The following is a 14,795-nucleotide window of genomic DNA, read 5'->3' as shown; positions in this document are numbered from 1 at the left end:
AGTGGACAGTGAGCCCAGGTATTCACCCCCTGCCCCACTCACCTGCTGGTGGCGACCGTCCGGGGCTGGCCGAGCTGATGGGAAGGAGCCAGGTTTGGGCAGAGGTGCAGCTCTGACTGGCGTGGCAGTGGGTGTGGGGTTCAGCTCTGGGCTCCTCTGCCCTCTCCCCACTAACGTCACAGGCTCTCTCATGGGGAGAAGGAGGAGCCTGTGGTCAGACCAGCTCTTCCTGCCTCTAGACGCTCAGAAGTGCGGCTGTAGCACTGCCTGAGAGTCACAGGGGCCACATGTGCCAGGCAGGGGGCCAGGACTCCAGGGGAGGGGGCTACGGGAATCCCATCCCACCTGGGCCATGTCTCCCAGGGCCCCCGTGCTCCCAGGCTGTGCTCCATGATTCCTCTTGTGGGGCTGGGTCTACCTCTCAGCTCCATAGCGCTCTGTGCCCTGTGGCTCCCGGTCTCCTGCCCTGGCTCCGTGGCCACGGCGTTTGGCTCCAGAGTACACCCCCACTGGACTCCCACCTTCGCCAGCTGATAGCATTGCCCAGCAATCTGCAGCAAGTCCCCGCCCCACGGCAAACATCAGCTGAAGGATGCTGGTACCTCTACAAACTCCGCCCCTCCTCCTCTGGCCCTGTATTTAGCCCACTTGGCCCTGACAGAAGCCACTGTCTTGATGGGCCTGAGCCACCTTACGCTGAATTCCTTGATGCAAGACATTCACCCAGCACCTCTGCCTTGCCTTGCTTCACGCCCCCCAGCTCAGCATGTTCTGGAGCGTTCTCCAGCCTGCACTGCAGCTGCTCATGTCCACTCTCCGTCTGGGGCCCACCTGCCGAGGTCAGAAGAGAGACAAGACTTCCTGCTGAGAAATTTGCTTTCACAAGTGTTTATTGGAGCGGGGAGATACGTTTGCTAAGATCCAGAGACCTGCAATCCTCCCGGAAGCAAATTGCAAAGCTGCAGGGCAGTTTTCCAGGCTGGAGATATTTAGCTTGCAGTCAGTAGGGTTCAGAGTTATCAACCCTTATTCACCCATTAACTGCACTGTGAAGCTGTTCCTCGAGGCTCTCAGCAGATGCAGGTATGGGTGAGCTAGGAAGATGCTTTAATCCCACAAGCTGGACACCTGGGTCTGATGGGTCCAGAAGGGGCTTTTCATGACAGAATATTTTCCCAGAGGGAGCGGTGAGGATAATGAACTAACAGCAGCTGATTGTCTCCGCTGGGAGTGGGAGATGCCGATTCTCAAGCAAAGTGACAGCAAGAACCCCAGAAGCCTCAGCAAAGCAGGAGCCAGGAAATCCTTGCGCAGGGGATTTCCAATCCCCTATGGCAGGAGCTCACCAGAAGGCCTCCATCTCCTTCCCCTTGGCTGTGCTCTGCCGCGGTGGCTGGCGGACATAGTCAGAGCAGCTCCGGCCCCCGAGGTGGGGCCCACAGCGCAGGCTGTACTGGAACCAGATGCGGCCGTGGTTCAGGTAACAATCCTTCCGGTGGGGCCCACCAGCCTCCAGCGGGATGTCGCAGCTGCCCAGCAGGTCATCTGCATTTTTGTCCTCGTCCCAGACCTGGACGCTGATCTTGCTGGCGCTGGTGATGCGGACGGTGCCAAAATCCACATCGATGTTCCAGGCGGGATTTTCGTTGTTCCAGATGGCTCCAGTCTGTATTTCCCTCTTCTCAAAGAAGACCTTCACGAAGGCATCCGTAGCGGTAATGTAGTCTCCCCACAGGCCTCTGGCCTTCTGCACAGTCACCGTGAGCCTCCCCCAGCCGCGCTCCCGCGAGCAGCACATGGTGTTGGTCGTGGCGTCCCCGGGGCAGAAGCAGGAGCAGGGGTCGTGGGCGCTGCGCCGGGTCCCCGGGGGGCAGCTTTGGGTGCAATTCCTCCACAGGGCTCTCTTGGTGATGTATTCACTCACCGCCCGCCTCACCTGCTCTCGCTTGGGGTTGTCCTGCTCCAGCAGCGTGTGGATGGGCTGCAGGGAATAGGACACCAGGCCGGGGCTGGCTTTGAGGCTCTCCACCCAGGCTGAGAAGACCTTGGTGTCGTTCCCGGAGAAGAGCAGATCAGTCGTGCTGTGTCCTCCCTCCACATCCATGTGGTGCTCCCGATACGTCTCGTGGAAGCTCCCCCCGACCTTCCCCTTCTTCTTCTCCTCCTCGCACTTGCTGTACCCGCCCTTGATCTTGCCCATTCCGATGCTCATGGCCGCCTCCGCGCTCAGACAGTCCTTGATCTCGTCATCCGTCAAACCGCTCATTGCCGCTTCGCACACCCGCACGGCCGTCACGTCCCGCGCCCGGCCCCCCAGCTGCAGCTGGGACACGTAGTGGGTGCCGTAGTTGGTGATCAGCTGCTGGTACTCCAGCTCGGATGTGCCGTCGTACTGGTCCGGGAGGTTCTCCAGCTCTAGAGTGAAATGGCTGGTGAGTGGGGGCGTCCCTCTGACCCGGAACCTGCTCAGGGACACAAAGAGGGGAGTGAGCTCAGCCTGGGAAGTGAGCACAGATAATGGTGCATCCTCCAGCCCAGCCCACCCACAGCAAGGGTCTGAGCTGGTGGCTCCTACTCAAAGAAGTCACTCGGTCTGCTGAATCACCCAACCTTGCCGGGGATCCTGCCAGCGACTAGACAGGTCTGATAGACTGTCCCTGCACTGTCCATGGCAGGTCACCAGGGTGTCCTGACCCTCAAGAAAATTCCCCATAGCTGGTAAGTCCCACGTGAGAGCTGGTGCCACCCAGAGAGGAAGGACCTCATCTCCCATTCTACTCCTCACTGGCCCAGCTGGTCACCCAGTGGTGGACTTAGTTGGATCCAGCATCCTCTAGAGGGGAGAGTCGACATATCTCTGCATGGCATTGCTGTACTCCCAGTTCCAGGTGAGCCCAGCCCAACTCTCACCAGTAGTAGCTGCAGGAGACCTCTTGGTTCACAAAGCTGTATTTGTCCTTCCGTGAATGCTCTACCAGGAAATCAGCCAGTTTGGAGCGTGATCCAGCCAGCACCAGCTGGACGTTGACCTTGGGCTTCACAGGAACGTCCAGCCCCGCCTTCCAGTCGTTCTGCACGGTGGACACTGCCAGCTCCACCATGGCCATTGCCGACTGCTGCACCGAGCTGATGAGATGACTGCAGCATGCATCCTGGACACGCCACTCCTCTACAGCCAGCGGCAGCCTCTGCAACTGCCCTTCCAGCCATGGGTTCTGACATAGGGTGCAGGTGCCGGCTGAATGCTGCCAGAGACCAACGTCCACCATGCCAAGCTCCTTCCTGGCCATTGTTGTCACGTCGATGCCCTTTCCCACCAAGCTGTGCCCAGGCACGTAGGCCGTGTGCTGCTGGCATTCACTGGCCGTGGCTGTCTGACATTGGGAGGAGGCCCCAGGGAAGATGAAGAAGAGGAGGGGCATGAAGGCACCAATCTTGGGCATGGCTGAGGTGAAGGGGTCCCCCACCTGGGAGCGGCCCTCAGCCTCTGGACACCACTGCAGGGAGAGATTCAGGGAGAGCCAAAATTAGTGGCAATTCAGTGGCAGACAGTTCTCAAGATTCCCTTGACATCCACCTATCAGCCAGGACATGAGCCATGTTCTACAGCTCACCCAGAAACCTCCGGGACGTAGGACTCCTGGAGATGTTACTTCATTTCCATGTTTGACTACAAATGACTTAATCTGCATCAATTTCTTGACCCCCCCAGTTTCCAGGAGATGCAATACCAGGACGGGCAATGAGGTGGGGGTAACAACGGGGCATTGCAGTGCCTCAACGGGGCCACCAGAGGGTGGCGCTATGTGGACAGACTCTGTGGCTGGTCACGAGGGAGCTGATGCAGTGTCCGGCTGTGGCCACTCGGGGCGGTTGGAAGTTACCCACACCCGTGGCATGGGAGTGGTGGATTTCATCGCTGGCGAGACCAGGGGAGCAGGGTTCGTGCTCGGCGTGACTGGCCTTGTTGCAGCACGGGGTGGCCACCCAGCGGCTCTCCAGCCTCTCGCAGCTCTTTGCTCAATGAAAGGCGGCTCCTGCTTGGAGCTGTGTGGCGGGTGGGCTGTCCGCCCCTCTCAACACGTGTCCAGGGCCATGAGGGAGAAGTGCGTGTCTGTGGCTCCAGTGAGTCCCAGGCACTGGGCTGGGGTGGCTGGGGGTGCCTGGCTGGGGGAGAGGGGAGGGGGATTGAGCCACATATTGTATGTTTATACATATCTATACCGATCTCTAGCTAGACAAAAATAAATATACAATTTGTGGCTCTTTGCTCTCTATCCACAGCTATTTTGGATTCAGCAGGGGCAAGTTGTGCCTGACCAATCTGATTAGGTTCTATGACAAGATAACAGGCTCTGTGAACATGAGGAAGTCAGTGCATGTGACACACCTTGATTTCAGGAAAGCTTCTGATACTGTCTCCCACAACATTCTTGCCTGTAAGTTAAGGACGTGTGGATTGGATGCAGGCAGCGTGAGATGGATTGAAAGCTGAGATGTAATTGGAGGTACTTATCTTCAAGAGCTGGACAGGACCTCAGGAGGTCATCTAGTCCAGTCCCCCATCCTCTTGGCAGGGCCAAGCACCAGCTGTCTGCCATCTATTTGCCCCAATCCCTAAATGGCCTCTTCAAGGCTTGAGCTCATCACCCCAGGGTTAGTAGGCCAATTCTCAAACCACTGAGCCATGCCTCACCCCAGTTTGATAATTGGGCCTAATGTGTAGTGGTCAATGGCTGGTCAAAGCCTCAATAGCTGGAGGGTGGTTGGTTTCAAGCAGAGTGCCGCAAGGCTCAGTTCTGGGGCTGGTGTTGTTCAACATCTTTATTAATGACCTGGATTGCACCCTCAGCAAGTTTGCAAATGACACTAAACTAGCGGGAGAGGTAGAGAGAGACTGGAGGGTAGAGAGAGGATCCAGAGTGACCTGGATAAATTGGAAGATTGGGCCAAAAGAAATGTGATGCATGTCTACAAGAAGTGTAGAGTCCTGCACTTGGGATGGAAGAATCCCAAGCGTTGTTATAGGCTGGGGACTGACTAGTTAAGTAGCAGTGCAGCGAAAGGGGACCTAGAGATTATGGTGGATGAAGGGCTGGATAAGAGTAAACAGTGTGTCCTTGTAGCTAAAAGGCTAATAGCACATTGGGGTGCATTAGGAGGAGCATTTCAAGCAGCTCTAGAGAAGCTGAGGGATTTGGGCTTATTCAGTTTGCAGAAGAGAAGACTGAGGGGTGATTTTATAGCAGCCTTCAACTTCCTGATGGGGAGCTCTAAAGAGGAAGGAGAGAGGCTGTTCTCAATGTTGACAGATGGCAGAACAAGGAGCAATGGTCTGAAGAAGCAGACGGGGAGGTGTAGATTGGATATTAGGAAAAACTCCTTCCCCAGGAGGGTAGTGAAGCACTGGAATTCGTTGCCTAGAGAGGTGGTGGGATCTCCACCCCTAGAGGTTTTTAAGTCCTGGTTTGACAAAGCCCAGGCTGGGATGACTTAGTTGGGGCTGGTCCTGCTTGCAGACCGGTTTTTGGCCACCTCTATACTAGACCGTAAAGCTGATTGTAGATACACAAATCCAGCTACAGCACTTGCTAGCTGGAATCGATTTATTTGCGATTGACTTACCTGGCCGTCCTCATTGAGGGAGGTTGAGAAGAAAATCTGTCCCGTCGACCTCCCTTCCTGCTCGCGAGATGGAGGAGTGCAGGGGGTGGCTGCCAAATCCAGATAGTTCAATTTCGCATGTCCCCATAGGGGTACAAAATGAACCCCGGAAGATGGACACTGACTAGCGCGACCTTCTGGGCGGTGAAGACGTGCCTTTGGTTGAGCTCTGAGCAGCCCCTGGTGTCTGAGGCCCCCAGATCTTAGCGGGGGATGTCTTTGCAGTTCCCAGCGTAATGAGGTCTCTGGTCTCAGCTGGCGTCTATGCAGTGCCAGGCATGATGTCATCCCAGCTCTGGGCTTGGGTCTGTGCAGCCCCTGGGTCTCGCTCCAGATCGCCTGGGTCAAGGTGTCTTTGATCCACCCCAAAGGTGGAAAAATTGCCAGCCACATCTTCCTGACCTGCTGGCTCGATGGAGTCCCTGATCTCAGCCGGGGTCTGAGCAGTGCCTGGCACAACGGGTTACCAGTCTCAGAAGGGGTCTGAGCAGCCCAACATGATGGTGTTCCCAATCTTAGCCTGGTGCGATGGGGTCCCTGATTTTGGCTGGGATCTGTGTTGTGCCCAGGAAAATGGGGTTCCTGCTTCCAGCCAGGGTCTGAGCAGACCCGCCCATCACTCACCTGTCTCCGGAGCCGAGCTGAGCTGTGTTTCAGCCTTGGGACCTGCCTGCAGCCAGGGCTGGGCTGTGTCTCTGCTGGGAGAGAGGAGCTCTGGTAGGGCTCCGCAGCAAGTCTCCTGCGTTCTCACAATCTGACCCCAATTTGTTCCCTCTCCAGCTCCAAAGTTCTGCCCCCTTCACACCCCCAGCCACAGCCTGCTGGCCAGGAAGCTGTGGCAGGAAGTTGCTCCGCTCCCAGGGTGTGAGGAGCTAGAGAAGCTGCAGGGACTCCTCAAAGACAGAAATGCTGAGCCTAGACATTGGAGCCAGCTCTGCCCCGCATGGACTCCCGCCCTGCATCAGAGAGCCACCTAGCACCACCCTGGGGATTGTGGCCAGCACTGTCTGCCCAGGGAGAGCAGCCCCGGCTGAGCCCCCTGCCCTGCAGTAGAGCACATCAGGGATCTCACAGCAAACTAGGGGTGCATTAGGAGGGGCATTTCTGGCTGATCTAGAGAAGTGATTATTCCCCTCTCCTTGGCACTGGTGAGGCCACTTGTGGGGTGTTGTGTCCAGTTCTGGGGCCCCCAGTACAGAGAGGATGTGGATGTGAATGCATTCAAGAGGGTCCAGCAGCGGGCACTGAAAATGATTAGGGGGCTGGAGCACATGGCCTATGAGGAGAGGCTGAGGGATCTGGGCTTATTTAGTTTGCAGAAGAGAAGACTGAGGGGCGATTTGACAGCAGCCTTTAACTTGCTGAAGTGGGGCTCTAAAGAGGATGGAGAGAAGCTGTTCTCAGTGGTGTCGGATGGCAGAACAAGGAGCAATGGTCTCAAGTTGCAGAGGGGGAGGTGTAGGTTGGATATTAGGAAAACCTGTTTCCCCAGGAGTGTGGGGAAGCACTGGGATGTGTTACCGAGTGAGGTGGGGGATCTTCATCCCTAGAGGTGTTTAAGACAAAGTCCTGCCTGTGATTATTTAGTTGGGGTTGATCCTGCTCTGCGCAGGGGGCTGGACTCGATGACCTCCCCACTCGCATCTCCAGCCCCTCACTGCACTTGAGAACGTTGCTTCCTGTTCTGTCATCTGCAGAATGGCCTGGATCCATCCCCTTTGAAACCCCACTTTAAGCAGTTGAAGGCTGCTATTGAATCCCCCCTCACTCTTCTCTTCTGTAACGAACGCTTGAACTGCCCCTCCACCGTGGTCCTAGAATCCCTTGACCAAATCCCTCAGCAGCTGCCGAGAGACGATCTTGCAACACTTCATACCCTGAGGTCCAAGCTGCCATCAAAGCGATGAAGTGCAACAAGGAAACGAGACTTGATGGAATCCCAGTGGAAGTCTTCAAAGAAGGTGGGTCAAAGCTCCACAAGCAACTCCACCTTCTGATTTTCAAGATTTCGGATAAGGAGCAGATGCTACGAGATTGCAGAGACACAATGATCATCAGTTTTTTCAAGAAGAGGAAGAAGTTGGACTGTGGAAACTATTGTGGCACTTACCTTCTGGCAACGGCAGGGAAAATTGCACAGCAACTGTGAAATCAGCCCCCCAAAGGGATCAAACCCACACGTAAATCCATCTCTTCTATGCAAAAGATTTGCACGGGGCACAGGGAACTTGTCAGGTAAGCCCCTTTATCACTGAAAGGGAGATGTGCACTGTGGTAGACCTCCCCAGGTAATAAGTCCACACACTGGGCTTGATAATAAACAAGAATTTTTATTGAGCAAAACAGTAGGATTTAAAACAAAAAGCGGTCAAGTAGCACTTTAAAGACTAGCAAAATAGTTTAGTAGGTGAGCTTTCGTGGGACAGACCCACTTCTTCAGACCATAGCCAGGCCAGAACAGACTCAATATTTAAGGCACAGAGAACCAAAAACAGTAAGCAAGGAGGACAAATCAGAAAAAGATAATCAAGGTGAGCAAATCAGAGAGTGGAGGGGTGGGGGGGAAGGTCAATAATTAGATTGAGCCAAGTATAGCACGGCTTCCTCTCTGTTACTATTCAACATGGAAGTCGGATTTAAGTCGTTAGAAGTAAAAACAGGCAGATCAAGGTGAGTTTTCATATTAAAATAAAACACTTAGCTAGCTCTATTCCACTAAGAATCAAGTTACATGTGAATTCTTATCCTAAACAGTTGTTCTTATGCCAAGTGAAACCTTCATGTCAGAAGTGATCTTATCTTGACCTTTGTCATGATCATGAGGGTTAGCCAGCAGCCTGGGAGTAAAAGGCTTAACCTCATTAGCCAGGTGAGGTTGGCCTATAGGAATGTGGGTAAGAATTTTAAACTGGGACAAAGGAATTTTTTGGTTCCTCCCTTTTCTGTCCTCTGGTATTTCTCTTTTGTTTCCAGCCATGAGGAAGACAGACACAGAATATCTCCCTCCAAGAGCAGGCCCTCCAATCTTCTGTAAGTTGGGTAAAGTTTAGATAACACCGTTAGGCTTTGTTGTTTTATGGTTTGGCAACTGGGATCTGATGTCTGTGCACTTTTTAGAAATGTTCTTTTGCTCTCCTTGTAACTAAGTTCTAGGCCCGTGGTGGAGACTCCCCATGTGTTTTACTTTGTGACTCTTCCCTCTAGTCATGAGGCTTGCAACACGAATATTGTTGTAATAATAAAAGTTCTCTCTTTTCCTTTTTATTAATCTGGTATTGGTTAATGTTTGTGTCCTGGTTTTCACTCTTGGGCTGAGATTTCCCAAGTAGTCTGTCCCTGGTTCCCTTATTAGTGCTTGGGTGGTGGCAACAAATTTTATCCCCAAAATCTAAGTTTTTTTTAGGATTTGGGGGGGGGGCAGTTTTATACCTAAACCTGGTAGATAAGGTTCTGGGGGTACTTTTGCTGGCCCCCACTTCTGCATTTGTCTTGCCAGAGTGGGGATGGAGAGATGACAACCTCGCTCTCCAGCTCACTGTACATTTCTGTGTTTCTTAGGGTGTCTCAGGCAAGTTCCAAAGTAGGCTGAAGAAAAACGAGCTGAACAATTCCAACTGCTTTCATAGACATTCCCCCTGGCAGGAACCTTTTGCTTTAGTGTTCCCTGTTGATGGTAAAACACTGAATTCCAAAATGGAGGCCCATACCAGGTGTTATGGCCACTGTGGAAGTATAACATTGTATAAGTATAACGTTGTATAAGGGGACATGCTGGATACATTGTATATGAGAGGGCATGCCAAAACACGTTACAAAGTATCTGAGGGAGCACACGTAGGGACAGTTAGCTTTTGAATGGAGAAGCAATTAAGATGGAGCCAGTGCGTCTAAGAAGCAGGCATCAGAATGGAAGGTGTGAAGGGCAATTAGTTAAGTTAACTGGAAGCTGTTAAAGGAGATTGTTAAGGGTGGCAGGTAATTGAAGATACGTGACTGGTCTCAGGGATCTCGAAGGGTGGTGACTAAACTCTTTTTCTTCTTTTGTCTGTAACTTGTCTGTAACTTGTTCTCCAAAAAACTGTATAAATTAAGAGACACAAGCCCCACTCGGGGGGCTCACTTCTAAATGTATTAGCAGAGCGGCTTTGCTAATAAAACAGAGTGGTCTGATAAATTGTGAGTCTGAGTCAAACTTTGACACCACTTTGCTTTCTAGACCAACCTGTTCCCAGAGCTACTGGACAGACAAAGCCATTCACAAGCCATCAAGTCGATTACCCTGTCGTTAGAGTTGGGGCAGCAGTGATGGCCTTCATTAGCATATTTAAAACGATAAAGAGATATGCATGCCATACTTCTACCTTCACATACAAGAATGATATGTGCACAAAATAGGACGTATGGATTCAGCAGATTATAATGTTAAAATTATAAGTTACAAGCAGCGTTTTGTCCAAAGCATAGCTGAGTTCAGCATGTTTCTATTCATGACCCAATTTTCATGAAGCATGGGGGTGGGTCCATCTCATTGCAGATGTAACACTCTGCACCACAAAAATAACACCCAGGACCCACCATATTCACCCCTGCGATATGATAATAATAGGTTAGGCACAGCAGATGCGTTCTGAGATAGCTTTTAAGAAGACCTCATCTGTTGAATTTTCCAGATCTGAAGAAGTATGTCTGTCTTGAGAAAGCTCATCACCTAATAAATTAAAACAAAAAAGCAGTCATGTAGCACTTTATGACTAACAGAACAATTTATTAGGTGATGAGCTTTCGTGGGACAGACCCACTTCTTCTGATCAGAGCCGTACCAGAACAGACTCAATATATAAAGCACAAGTATCAGAGGGGTAGCTGTGTTAGTCTGGATCAGCAACGAAGGGTCCTGTGGCACCTTATAGACTAACAGAAAAGTTTTGAGCATGAGCTTTTGTGAGCAAAGACTCACTGCATCTGATGAAGTGAGTCTTTGCCCATGAAAGCTCATGTTCAAAACTTTTCTGTTAGTCTATAAGGTGCCACAGGACCCTTTGTTGGTGTATATAAAGCACAGAGGTCCAAGAATTGTTATCAGGGTTGACAAATCAGAAAAATTGTTATAAAAGTTGGCAAGTCAGAGGAGCAGAGGGGAGGCAGGAGAGGGGTGTGGGGTGAGGAAGTTGAGAGTTAGATAAAACAAAGTATGTAAAAAAATCCTTATAATGGGCCATGTAATTGCTGTCCCAGTTCAAACCACATGGTAATGTGTCAAATTTGAATATAAATGACAGTTCTGAGCACTCCCTCTGCAAACATTTGTTAAAGTTCCTTTTCAGTAAAACACAGATTTTCAGGTCATTAACAGAACGGCCCACTCCATGAGACTGCTGGCTGTCAGGTTTGAAAATCAGGAGTTCTTTGATGACTCTTTTGTGTCCATTCATTTTTTGTTGAAGAGTGTTTGCAGTCTGTCCCATCTACATGGTGCTTGGGCGTTGTTGGCACATGATGGCATATATGATGTTAGCTGAAGAACAGGAGAATGAGCCTGTGATTCTGTGAATAACATGGTGAGGTTGAGTGATGGTATCTCCAGAATAGGTAAATGGACAAACTTGGTAAAGGCACTTGTTGCAAGGAAAAGTTCCAGGATTGGTGTTATTGTGGTATAGCCTGTGAGAATCCTCCTGAGGCTGGGAGGGTATCTATTGGAGACAACAGGCCTGTCAGCTAGGGCCTCCTGGAATGTGGCTTACTGATTTAGGGTAGGTTGTAGGTCTTTAATGATGTGTTGCAGTGCTTTGAGTTGGGGGCTGTAGGTAATGACCAGTGGTGTTCTGTTATTGGCTCTTTTGGGCCTATCTTGGAGGAGTTGGTTTCTGGGTAATCATCTGGCCCTGTTGATTTGTTTTTTTACTTCTCCCGGTGGGTAATTTAGGTTTATGAATGTTTGGTAGAGATCTTGTAATTTTTGGTCCCATTATAAGGACTCTTTTACGTACTTTGTTTTATCTCTGAACTTCTGTGCTCCACACCCCTCTCCTGCTGCCCCTCCGCGCTTCTCATTTGCCAACCTCGATAACAATTTTTCTCATTTGTCAACCTTGATAACAATTTCTGGACTTTGTGCTTCATATATTGAGTCTGTTCTGGTATGGCTACGATCTGGAGAAGTGGGTCTGTCCCACGAAAGTTCATCCCCTAATAAATTATTTTGTTAGTCTTTAAAGTGCTACATGACTGCTTTTTTGTTTTGAATACAGACTAACATGGCGACCTCTCTGTCACCACCTAATAAATTATTTTGTTCATCTTTAAAGTGCTGCTACAGATCTGCTTTTTTGTTTTGTGAAGATACAGACTAACACAGCGACCTCTCTGTGGCTAATCTGTTGAATGTTAGTATCCTGTTGCCTGTTAATTGTGGGTGAAGTTCTCGAGTGTTGCAACATGTTTGCTTCTGAAATGTGGGCTAAGTCAGAAACGCGCACAGCCAGTCTTTCAGTGGCCACAAAGGTCCATCAAACAAGACACGTTGAAATTGGGTTGGAAGAGACTCCCGACTCGATTTCATGTTGATGACCTATCAAGCAGAATTCAGACTCCCCATGACATCAGCACTTGGACTCTTCCCCCTGTGACGGACCCTCCCACATGCTCTGTGGAAAGTGGGTTCTGAATATAAATACCCATAACTGAGAAATGCTTTGATAAACTACCTCTGTAACTTGGCGTTTTCAATGATCTAATCTGTAAACCCTATTTTTGTGAATGTATCATTTTTGTAGATGAGGTTAAAAATATTGTCTGCAAATCTGTATTCCAAATGTTTGTCTCTGTGAAGACCCCAACTGGAGGTGGGGCTGCCCTATTGCGAGAGAACGGCTTGTGCAGTAGTACCTAGCCAACAAAGGGCCTTTAATCGGACCAAATCCACATCTAAAGAACTTTGCTGTCATGTTCAGAGCAGCAAAGAGGCAATGGCTGGTTGTCTGAAAAGGACGGGCAGGTCTCAGGACCCATCTTGGTGTATGCCCTTACACAAAGAGAACAATGGAATTCCCTCCACAGGAGAAAGGAATAAGGAGGGCCCTGGTGTTCCTCCATCTTTTGTTTTCAGCCTGCCCTGGAAATTGCCTGATGTGCCCCAAGAAACACAGAGAACTTTACTGGAGACCCAGGTCAGGACAAGATCATTTCTGACCCAAAAATTTCACCTGACACAAAGGCAGCTGTTTAGGGGAAGAACTCAGAGGAACAGAATTAGCTATGCATTTTCTCTTTTACTTGATTTGGTAACTCGCTTTGATCAGCTTTTTCTTATTTATGACCAATGAAACCTTATTGCTTTGCTTAATAAAAACTCTTTTGATTATAATCAATCCCAGTCTATCTATCTATCTATCTATCTATCTATCTATCTATCTATCTATCTATCTATCCCCATACACCTTCTCTATCTATCCATGGCTCTGTTTATCACACTGGAAAGAGCCCTCAGAACTGACGTCCCCACAATCTGTGGAGGGAGGTCAGATCTCTGGTAGCAGGGGGCTGCAGGCTGGGGTTAAGGGAAACAAGCAGTTCTGGGGCTGAGGAGCTCATGGCTGGGCTAGCCAAGGGCTGTTGGTTGAGAAGACTCTCGTTTCTCTCTCTCTTTCCTTTGCAGGGGTCAATGCTCCTGCTGGTGTGTGACAAATAGAAACACACAGACCCGCGCAGACCCACACACGTCCTGTGGTGACACCCCAGCCCTGCCCCCTGCAGCTTCACTCCAAATTGATGTGTCATCATCTGTAGCATCCTGTGCCAGAGAGATTTTCACGACTTCAGCCTCAGCCTCTGAGACCCACAAACAGCTTGTCCGAGGCATTGCCCCAGCGCCCAGACAGAGTAAGTGGAGGGGCAGGACACTGGGCTGGATAGGCCCTGAGTGCGATCCAAGGCAGACAGGAGGGGCCAGGTGAGCTTGCTGTGCAAGCTGGTCACTCCAGACAGCTACCGATGGGTCTCCCTTCAGCCTGGAGTGGGAAAGCCCTCATGCTTTGGACTTGTGCTGACGGAAGTTTGGAGGGCCATAAATCGTATCCTGATCCGAAAGACTCTGGGTCTGGGCACCATGCGTGAAACTGTGGATGGCTTTGGATAGGTGGGCTTCCCTAACTGCAGAGAGGTGCTAGATGGCACACGCTGATTCTGACACCTGACCGCCTAGCCTCTATGCACATGAACCAGAACAGGGATTTCTCCATGGCTTCCAGGCATTTGTGGTTCACTTGGTCTTTCACAGACATCAACACAGAATAGTCCAGAAAGGTGCATGACACATGCATCTGTCAGCAGGTGCGGTCACAGGAGACCCCTTGGGATGTTTCCCAATGAGCTGATCATGCCACTACATCCTTCTTCTCGCTCTTTGGGCCTCCCCACCATCCTGTCCTGCTGAGCCAAATGTTCTGGTCTCCCAGTGACAAGGCGCAGAGTTGGGCTTACTTCCCCTCTGAGGAGCAATGCAGAAAGTGATTAACCAGTGCTCAGGGAGGATGTCATTCTAGGTCACAGCACCCAGGAAACCAAAAGGAATCAAACCCCCAAATGAATCTGTCTCTCTCTGTGTGAAAGATATGCAGAGAGAGCTCATCGGGTAAGCTGCCTTTGTCAATGAAAGGGAGATATGCCCAGTGATAGCCATTCCCAGGTACAAATTCCTTACACTGGGCTTGATTATAAACAAAAGAGGTTTTATTAATCAAAAACAGTGGGATTTGCAAGGTAATAAGTAAAAACAGGCAGATCAAAGTGAGTTAGAATTCAAAGAGTAGAAAAAAGCATAGCTACTTCTGACTTCCCTCAGAGCCTTATCGCATAAAGATTTTTACACAAAAGAGTTCTTCTCATGTCAGGTAAAATCTTCAGACTAGAGCCATTCATTTCTCTAACCTAGGTCACCAGCCTTGCATAGTATTTCATTTCTTCTTAGAGTGTTTCGGGAAGATTCCAAAACAAGATGAAAACAAAGATGCAGGAGCCCTGATGGTCCCCTTTATACCTTTCCCCTGTGGTGGAAATTCCATTGTTCTTTTTGTGTAAAAGTATTCTCCAAGACGGAGATGATCACATGAGAACAATACCTGTCCCTGTAT

At 50.3% G+C, this 14,795-nt stretch overlaps 1 protein-coding gene across 1 annotated transcript; it reads right to left on the bottom strand.

The window, feature by feature from the left end:
* Window positions 1–872: 872 nt before the first annotated feature.
* On the bottom strand, window positions 873–6,410 carry LOC142014994 (perforin-1-like). Its single transcript, XM_074998332.1, has 3 exons — window positions 6,289–6,410; window positions 2,911–3,497; window positions 873–2,462 (listed from the first exon to the last, which is right to left on the bottom strand). The coding sequence occupies exons 2-3, from the start codon at window positions 3,441–3,443 to the stop codon at window positions 1,343–1,345; spliced, it is 1,653 nt and encodes a 550-aa protein (XP_074854433.1). The 5' UTR covers window positions 3,444–3,497; window positions 6,289–6,410; the 3' UTR covers window positions 873–1,342.
* Between the last annotated feature and the right edge of the window lie 8,385 nt (window positions 6,411–14,795).

Source organism: Carettochelys insculpta, chromosome 6, assembly GCF_033958435.1.
Source record: "Carettochelys insculpta isolate YL-2023 chromosome 6, ASM3395843v1, whole genome shotgun sequence".
Taxonomy (NCBI): domain Eukaryota; kingdom Metazoa; phylum Chordata; order Testudines; family Carettochelyidae; genus Carettochelys; species Carettochelys insculpta.
Note: the sequence above shows the minus strand (reverse complement) of the source record. Positions and strands in the feature narration are given on the sequence as shown.